This window comes from Hemiscyllium ocellatum, chromosome 6, assembly GCF_020745735.1.
Source record: "Hemiscyllium ocellatum isolate sHemOce1 chromosome 6, sHemOce1.pat.X.cur, whole genome shotgun sequence".
Classification (NCBI taxonomy): Eukaryota; Metazoa; Chordata; class Chondrichthyes; order Orectolobiformes; family Hemiscylliidae; genus Hemiscyllium; species Hemiscyllium ocellatum.
The window spans coordinates 49,486,998-49,496,433 of NC_083406.1; the positions used below are offsets into that span (position 1 = coordinate 49,486,998).

Consider the following 9,436-nt stretch of genomic DNA (forward strand, 5'->3'; position numbering starts at 1 on the left):
AGAGAAGTACAGCATGGAAACAGACCCTTCGGTCCAAGCCGCCCATGCCGACCAGATATCCCAATCCAATCTAGTCTTACCTGCCAGCACCCAGCCCATATCCCTCCAAACCCTTCCTTGAGTCCTTAAGCTTCCCTCCAGAAATCTTTTTTTCTCAATCCTATATATCCCTCAAAATTCAGGGTCTGCTGGATTTGTTGGTCCCACTCACTCTTTATAGGAAAATGTTGGCTCTATTCTTTATCTATTTCCTTCTTGAATACGCTGACCAAATCTGATCTTATTAAAATTGACCTTCCCCCAGTTTAGAACTTAGAGTTCAAGCTCGTTCTTGCCCTTTTTGATAACAATCTTGAATCCACCAGAGTTATGATTGCTGTCTGCAAAACATTCCTCCACTGATACTTCAACCCTGGTCGCATAATCGAAAACTATGTCCAGGCCTGCCCCTCCTTCATAATAATATCCATTTCTCAGGTATCTGTGGGACATCAGGCTACACCACATTCTGTGCACTACAGTATTCCTAATCAATTGATATCCTTGATTGATGTATTCATTTCCATGTTCTGAACTCAGCAGGTTTAATATTCCTATCATATGGTTCCTTTTAAACTTGGCAGCCTTTCAATTCTAGTATCTTCGCTGACATTTTGTGGTAAGTGATGAAAGTACACCATTCATCTCGCATTCAAGTTATAAGTCAGCGGAGATTTTTCATAGCATCTTATTACTTTCGGGATACCACGCATTTCAGAACCCTCTACACAAGATGAGACCCATGTAAGCCAAGGAAAGAAATAGCATGCCTCTGCAACTGAAAAACCGTCCCTTCAGCACAAAACATCTAAACCAGAAGTGAAAATTAGAATGCTTAATGCAACATCTTGTACAATGACTGAAAATGAGGGAAAGAAAGATGAGATGAAGAGAGGTGAGGAAAAAGTTCTGAATTTCCAATAATACTTAAAATGTAAAAGATTGAGTTTTTCTTCATGTCAGGTAAACTTAGAGAGACCAATAAATTTGTTTTGTAGCCAGTAAGACATGACACGGTGTTTAAAAATTCAATGACTTTTACATAAATAAATCCTAGCTTTTTCAGTGTTTTTAGTGAGTATCTGGTGGATAGATATCACACTTCTTTATACCTACTGGTTGCACACCAAATCCAGTGCTGATGTACCAGTGTTACTGTGTTTCAGGAACCACACCGAAATTGACTGCAACTTCCTTATTCTTTATCCATTTTCAGATGACAGAGGTGTCAATCTAGATCTTGGGGACTTAATGAACAGTTGAGGGTATTGCATCTGATGTGGTCTACACGAACCACAGAAAGTCTTTTGCTAAGGTCCCTCATAATAGCCCAATCAAAAAAATAAGCCTATGGGATCCAAGCTAATTGATTAAGAGGCAGGAAGTAAATGGTGATGGTAGAGAGATGTTTGTGGGGTTTTGCAGGGTTCAGTGCTGGGATCCTTACTGTTTGCAGTATACATGACTGATTTTGGAATTAAATGTAGGGGATAGGGTCAAGATGTTTACAGATGACACAAACATTGGGAGGCAGTAAATATTGAGAAGGACAGCCATAAACTGCAGAAGGATATCCATAGACTGGTCAGTTGGACAGAGCAATGGCAAATGGAATTCAACTCAGAAACGTGTGAGATAATGCACTTCGGGAAGACAAACATAACAAGACAGCCCACTCTAAATGATAGGATCCAAAAAACTACTGCAGTTCAGTGAGACCTTGGTCTACTTTCTCATTGATTCCTGAAGGTAGCAGGGCAGGTAAATAAAGTGGTTAAGGTGGCATCTGGGATATTTGCATTTATTAACTAAGCCATAGAACACAGACATCACACTAGAACTACATAAAAGAGGCCAGCTTACAGCCTCTTGCCTATCTAGCATCTGCAGTTTTTTTAAATCTCTAAACTTGTCTAAAACTACATAAAGAGCTGGTCAAATGGCACTAGATTCTACTTTTAATTCTGGTCACCACACTGTAGGAATGCTGAATCTGCACAAGAAAGAGTTAAAGGAGATTTACTCAGATACTGACCAAACTTGAGGGTCTGAATTATGAGGAAAGATTGAATAGGCTTGAGTTGTTTGCCTTGGAGCAGCAAAGATTGAGAAGAGACCTGACAGAAATGTATAAGATGATAAGACACAGATAAAGAGGATATAGGATCTAGAGGGAAGCATTTTTCCGATTCATATTAGGATCAATAATTGGGGGAAAGTGAGGACTGCAGATGCTGGAGATCACAGCTGAAAAACGTGTTGCTGCAGCAGGTCAGGCAGCATCCAAGGAGCAGGAGAATCGACGTTTCGGGCATAAGCCCTTCTTCAGGAAACTTCAATAATTGGGGGCATGGATTCAACAAAGAAGGTAGAAGGCTAATAGCAGAATTGAAGAGAAATGTTTTCAACAAGAGTGTAGTGGGAATCTGGAACTCTCTGCCTGAAAGGATAGTTCAGTCACTCAGAAAATGTCAGTATTTAGAGATTCATTTTAGGGCAGCATGGTGGCTCAGTGGTTAGCACTGTTACCTCACAGTGCCAGGGACGTAGGTTCAACCTCAATCTCGGGCATGTCTGTACGGTGCTCTGCCAAATGTTCCGGTTTCTTCCCACAATCCAAAGACGTTGCATGTTATTTTTAATCAATCCAAAGGAAATTAGGTGGATTGGCCATGCTAAATTGCCCATAGTATCCAGGAATGTGCAGAGATAGATGGATTAGCCAAGGTGAATGTGTGTTTATGCGGCTAAGGTGGGGAATGCTGGGTCTGGCTGGGATGCTCTTTGGAAGTTAGGTGCAGACTCAATGGGTCAAAATGCCTCTCATTGCACTGTAGGCATTCTATGATACATTAACACAGTCTCTAGTGCTATGGGCCAACAGCCAGAAAATTAGATAAGTGTAGTCAAATCTTTGTTGACCAGTATGGGCACAATGAGCTGCATGACCTCTTTTTGTGCTGTAAATGTGGATGAATCTATAAGCTTCAGTATTACTCAAGCTCGATATCGACTTACCTTATTGGTTCAGATTGCAAGATTAAGAACACTTCTGATAACTAATCATATGTACATGGGAAGTTCAGACAGTGTTTAGCAAGTGATGGGTATACTGTGGTAACATCATTGCATGAGTAATCACAGATCAGGACTCATGATGTTGGGATATGGGTTGAAATAATCAATAGAAAATCTTGAAATTTTAATTCAATAAAATCTGAAATTACAAGCCCATCTAATGGCAACAAGGTAACTATTGTGCATTGTCATAAAATCCATTTGGTTAATTAACGTCCTTCAGGGAAGAAAAACTGCCATCCTTATTTGGTCTGGCTTGTATGTGACTGCAGACCCAAAGCAAGGCAGTCAACTCTCATATACGTCCTTTAAAAATGGCCCAGCAAGCAATTCAGTGAAGGGCAATAAATGCTGGTATAGATTGAATGTGGACATCACTGGGAATGAATAAAAGGAGTATTGCTTAATTTTCAGCATTCACAGTATTTTGCTTTTGTACTGCCCGCATAGCCTCATGCAACATATAAATTCCATACAGACCCACTGAGGTGTTACTACAATTCAAAAAGAACACTGAAACACTTTGGACATCCTGACAAAGCGAAAGACAATACATGAATATGCGTTCTTGCCCTCTTAACATATCAAGAATTTTGGAATATTCTACAATCAGAAACTAATGCCAAATATGTTGATAACTTTAAACCAAGGTCAACAGAGTTCTCTCATCTAAAATGCAAAAAGGATATGTGGCAACTATAGAAAAATTGATTTTAAGTCTCAGATCAATCTCGATCTCATGAGATTATTGAACAAACTTAAGGAACTAGCTTTCTTCCTATTTTATGATCCAAATTGCTTGAGGAAAAGTTTCTGCAACTGAGCTTGTCTTTAAATAGAAATGTTATCTGATAAGCAGTAGACAGTTAAATATCAGTTTAATATCAAGAAAACCAGCACCGTTTTGCATAATTGTATTAGTTCCAAGTTGCTCATGCCATAGTTGCCTACTTCAATGTGAAGCAAACAAATACAACTAAATATTTTTCTTTCAATCCAGCTTATTCTCAGTCCTATCCTGTTGATGTTAAGGCATGTTCCTTCAAAGGTTTTTTTCTGAGCCAACATTGATGCAAACTATAGAAACAGACCATGCAGTCCAACTCATCCATGCCAACCAGTTAGACGAAATAAATCCAGTTCTATTTGCCAGCACTTGGCCCATATCCCTTTAAACCCTTCCTATTCATATGCTCATTCAGATGCCTTTTAATTGCACAATTGTACTAAGCTGCAACACTTCCTCTGATAGCTCATTCTATACACGTACCACACTCTGCATGAAAAGGTTGCCCCTTAGGTCCCTTTTAAATCTCTCCGCTCTCATCTTAAACCCATGCCCTCTAGCTTTATGCCGCAGAGAAAAGACCATATCTGTCCACCATAGCCACGTTCCTCATGATTTTATACCTCCATAAGGTCACCCCTCAGCCTCCAACTCTCCACGGAAAATAGCCCCAATTGATCCAGCCTCTCTCTATAGCTCAAACCCTCCAGCCCTGATAACATCCTTGTAAACCTTTTCTGAATCCTTTCAAGTTTCACAACATCCTTCTGACAGTAAGGAGACCAGAATTGCATACAGTACTCCAAAACTGGCCTAATTAATGTCCTGTATAGCCACAATATGGCCTCCCAATCCTTATACTCAATGTACTGACCAATAAAACCAAGCCTACCAAATGCCTTATTCACTATTCTATCTACCTGCAAATCAACTTTCAAAGAACTATGAATCTGCTCTCCAAAGTCTCTTTGTTCAGCAACAGTCCCCAAGACCTTACCATTAAGTGTATAAGTCCTGCTCTGATTTGCCTTTCCAAATTGCAGCACTTCACATCTATCTGAACTAAACTCCAACTGCCACCCTTCAGCCCACTGGATCAAGATCCCAATGTACTCTGAAGTACCCTTCTTCACTGTTCACTACACCTCCAATTTTGATGTCATCTGTAAACTAATTAACCATACTTTCTACATTCACATTCAATACATTTACATAAATGATGAAAAGCAGTGGACCCAGCACCAATCCTTGTTGCACATGGCTAGCCACAGGCCTCCCATCTGAAAAACAACCCTCCACCATGACCCTCTGTCTTCTACCTTCAAACATGTTCTGTATCCAAATGGCTAATTCTCCACGTATTCCATGTGAACTAACTTGCTAACCAGTCTCGAGGAACTTTGTTGAACTCCTTACTGAAGTCCATTCAGATCACCTCCACCACTCAGCCCTCATCAATCCTCTTCGTTATTTCTTCAAAAAAACTCAAGCAAGTCAGTGAGACATGATTTTCCATGCTCAAAGCCATGTTGGCTATCCGAAATCAGTCATTGCTTTTCCAAATACATGTAAATCCTCAGAATTCATTCCTACAACTTGCCCACCACACCCTATTACATTTTGAGTTGAATCCCTTACAAAAATAGGCAAGTAGTAAAAAGTGAGGTCTGCAGATGCTGGAGATCAGAGCTGAAAATGTGTTGCTGGTTAAAGCACAGCAGGTTAGGCAGCATCCAAGGAACAGGAAATTCGACGTTTCGGGCCAGAGCCCTTCATCAGGAATGAGGAGGGGCTGCCAGGCAGGCTAAGATAAAAGGTAGGGAGGAGGGACTTGGGGGAGGGGCGATGGAGATGTGATAGGTGGAAGGAGGTCAAGGTGAGGGTGACAGGCCAGGAAGAGGGTTGCAGGTTAGGAGGGCAGTGCTGAGTTCAAGGGAATCGACTGAGACAAGGTGGGGGGAGGGGAAATGAAACTGGAGAAATCCGAGTTCATCCCTTGTGGCTGGAGGGCTCCCAGGCGGAAGATGAGGCACTCTTCCTAAAACCGTCGTGTTGTTATGTTCTGGCGATGGAGGAGTCCAAGGACCTGCATGTCTTCGGTGGAGTGGGAGGGAGAGTTAAAGTGTTGAGCCACGGGGTGGTTGGGTTGGTTGGTTCAGGCATCCCAGAGGTGTTCCCTGAAGCGTTCTGCAAGTAGGCGGCCTGTCTCCCCAATATAGAGGAGGCCACATCGGGTGCAGCGGATGCAATAGATGATGTGTGTGGAGGTGCAGGTGAATTTGTGGCAGATATGGAAGGATCCCTTGGGGCCTTAGAGAGAAGTAAGGGAGGAGGGGTGGGCGCAAGTTTTGCATTTCCTGCGGTTGCAGGGGAAGGTGCCGGGAGTGGAGGTTGGGTTGGTGGGGTGTGTGGACCTGACGATGGAGTCACGAAGGGAGTGGTCTTTGCGGAACGCTGATAGGGGAGGGGAGGGAAATATATCCCTGGTGGTGGGGTCCGTTTGGAGTTGGCGGAAATGACGGTGGATGATACGCTGTATACGGAGGTTGGTGGGATGGTAGGTGAGAACCAGTGGGGTTCTGTCTTGGTGGCGGTTGGAGGGGCAGGGCTCAAGGGCGGAGGAGCGGGAAGTGGAGGAGATGCGGTGGAGGGCATCGTCGATCACGTCTGGGGGGAATCTGCGGTCCTTGAAGAAGGAGGCCATCTGGGCTGTACGGTATTAGAACTGGTCCTCCTGGGAGCAGATGCGGCGGAGACGAAGGAATTGGGAATATGGGATGGAGTTTTTACAGGGGGCAGGGTGGGAGGAGGTGTAGTCCAGGTAGCTGTGGGAGTCAGTCGGTTTAAAGTAGATGTCTGTGTTGAGTCGGTCGCCCGAGATAGAAATGGAAAGGTCTAGGAAGGGGAGGGAGGAGTCTGAGACAGTCCAGGTGAATTTGAGGTCGGGATGGAAGGTGTTGGTAAAGTTGATGAACTGTTCAACCTCCTCCTGGGAGCACAAGGCAGCGCCGATACAGTCATCGATGTAGCGGAGGAAAAGGTGGGGGTTGGTGCCAGTGTAGTTGCGGAAGATGGACTGTTCCACATATCCTACAAAGAGACAGGCATAGCTGGGGCCCATGCGGGTGCCCATGGCAACTCCTTTAGTTTGGAGGAAGTGGGAGGATTGGAAAGAGAAGTTATTCAAGGTGAGGACCAGTTCAGTCAGTCGAAGGAGGGTGTCAGTGGAAGGGTACTGGTTGGTGCAGCGGGGAAGGAAGAAGCGGAGGGCTTTGAGTCCTTCGTGATGGGGGATGGAGGTGTACAGGGACTGGATGTCCATCGTGAAGATAAAGCATTGGGGACCGGGGAAGCGAAAATCATGGAGGAGATGGAGGGCGTGGGTGGTGTCCCGAACGTAGGTGGGGAGTTCTTGGACTAAAGGGGACAGAACCGTGTCAAGGTACGGGGAGATGAGTTCGGTGGGGCAGGAGCAGGCTGAGACAATGGGTCGGCCGGGGCAGTCAGGTTTGTGGATTTTGGGCAAGAGGTAGAAACGGGCGGTGCGGGGCTGTGGGACTATGAGGTTGGAGGCGGTGGATGGGAGATCCCCTGAGGTGATGAGGTTATGGATGGTCTGGGAGATGATGGTTTTGGTGGTGGGAGGTGGGGTTATGGTCAAGGGGGCAATAGGAGGAGGCGTCCGCGAGCTGGCGTTTGGCCTCAGCGGTATAAAGGTCGGTGCGCCAAACTACTACCGTGCCTCCCTTTGTCTGCCGGTTTGATGGTGAGGTTGGGGTTGGAGCGGAGGGAGTGGAGGGCTGCACGTTCTGAGGGTGAGAGGTTGGAGTGGGTGAGAGGGGTGGACAGGTCGAGTCGGTTAATGTCGCGGCGGCAGTTGGCTATAAATAGATCGAGGGCGGATAAGAGGCCAGCACGGGGTGTCCAGGTGGATGGGGTGTGTTGGAGGCGGGAGAAGGGGTCGTCAGAGGGTCGGCGGGAGTCTTGGTTGTAAAAGTAGGCACGGAGGCGAAGGCGGCGGAAGAATTGTTCAATATCTCGCTGCGTGTTGACCAATTGTTTGACCACATATCTTAACCAAAACAAAATTTAAGACATCCCTAGTTCCATCTTATCTATCCACAGCCACATATGAGAAAAATGAACACTGATAAAAACAGTTTTAATTCCAAAAAGATACACCTGATGTCAAACTTTGTTTCTAATATATGAAGGAAATGTTCTGCTTTCAACAAGGTAGACTCATGGAGACTCAGAGTTATACAGCATGGAAACAGTGCTTCTGTCCAATCATTCATACCAACCAGAAATTGTTGTCAAACTTTGCTTCTAATGTATGAATGAAGCTATCCACATTCAACAAAATAAATTATTTCACATTGCATCACAGAGATATATAAAATGGAAAAAAATACTCTTTGGTCCAACTCTTCATTGCCAACCAGATATCCTAAACAGATCTAATTCCCATTTTGCCCAGATCCCTGTAAATCCTTCCTTTTCATGTACCCACCCAGATGTCTTTTACATCCAGGGTACATTTGTAAATTTCAGTGTTGGACACATGGCAAATAATTAAAAAGCTAGTCTCTTTAACCGAAAAAAACAAAACGTTCGCACCTCCAAATGTAGTCAGTTTCATCTTAAACAACATTTGTTTTTGTTTTGCTTTCATGGAAGTTCTTTTTCCTCCTCATAAGCACAGCAACAGTGTGATTTTACTTGCAATGAATGAGCTGATCGGCTTGTTTGTGATGTATTAACCATGAGTTCTGCAGTGCTGTAATCCATACAGGAAAGCAACAGCAGCCAGTAATCCCCAGCCCCCGGCCTCAGCTGCTGCCCCAGTAATACCGATCGCCCATTTACCTATTTCCTCCCCGGGCTCCATGTCAGTTGCTGCGCCACGTCACACGCCGCCGCCTCCTCCGAAAACCGATTTCTCTGCTTCAAAACAATCCTAAGCAACAAAATAAAACTGGCGTTTTCAAATATAAATTTTGACAGGCCGCCGCTCGAGATGAACGTGAGCCTGATGTTATCCTCCCACTTCGCGGCAAACATTAACTCCTTGGAGGAGGCAAATTCAAAGAATAAAAGTCCACGATGCACGCATCGATCTTCGCCGGCCTCAGCTTCACAGGTCTGTTCACACTATCAACGACCGGTTTGAACTGCAGCACGAATCAGGCATTGATCAGATAGAAATACAGACACTCTGTGAGAACTAAGATCCTTTCCCATCCCCAGAGCACAGATGTCAAAGCCCAGAGACGGCGCATGTACAGGCTCCGCTCCCCACAAAGCCGGACTACGCGTGCGCAGCTCCTGCTTCCCGCTGAATGTAAATTGCTGTGAAAGTGAATGTGCAATTTCTCGATCTTTCACTGAATGCCCAAAAGGTACTTAAATGTAACGTTCAGTTTTCTTATAGAGTGAGCCCATTGCATTTTCCACGCAGATTTTCGTCCCTTGGTTTTAATTTCCTGATTCACTTGTCTAGACACTTTTATCTGTTATTCCAACGAATTT

General features: G+C 44.5%; 1 protein-coding gene across 5 annotated transcripts in view; it reads right to left on the reverse strand.

The window, feature by feature from the left end:
* LOC132816685 (neutral amino acid uniporter 4-like) overlaps positions 1 to 9,185 on the reverse strand; it is a 197,838-nt gene extending 188,653 nt beyond the window's left edge. For all 5 annotated transcript variants that reach the window (XM_060826546.1, XM_060826547.1, XM_060826545.1 and 2 more), the window contains exon 1: positions 8,774 to 9,185. In XM_060826546.1, coding sequence (XP_060682529.1) covers positions 8,774 to 8,795 — 22 coding nt within the window. In that variant the 5' untranslated portion in view covers positions 8,796 to 9,185. The remainder of the gene's footprint in view (positions 1 to 8,773) is intronic.
* Positions 9,186 to 9,436: the final 251 nt, after the last annotated feature.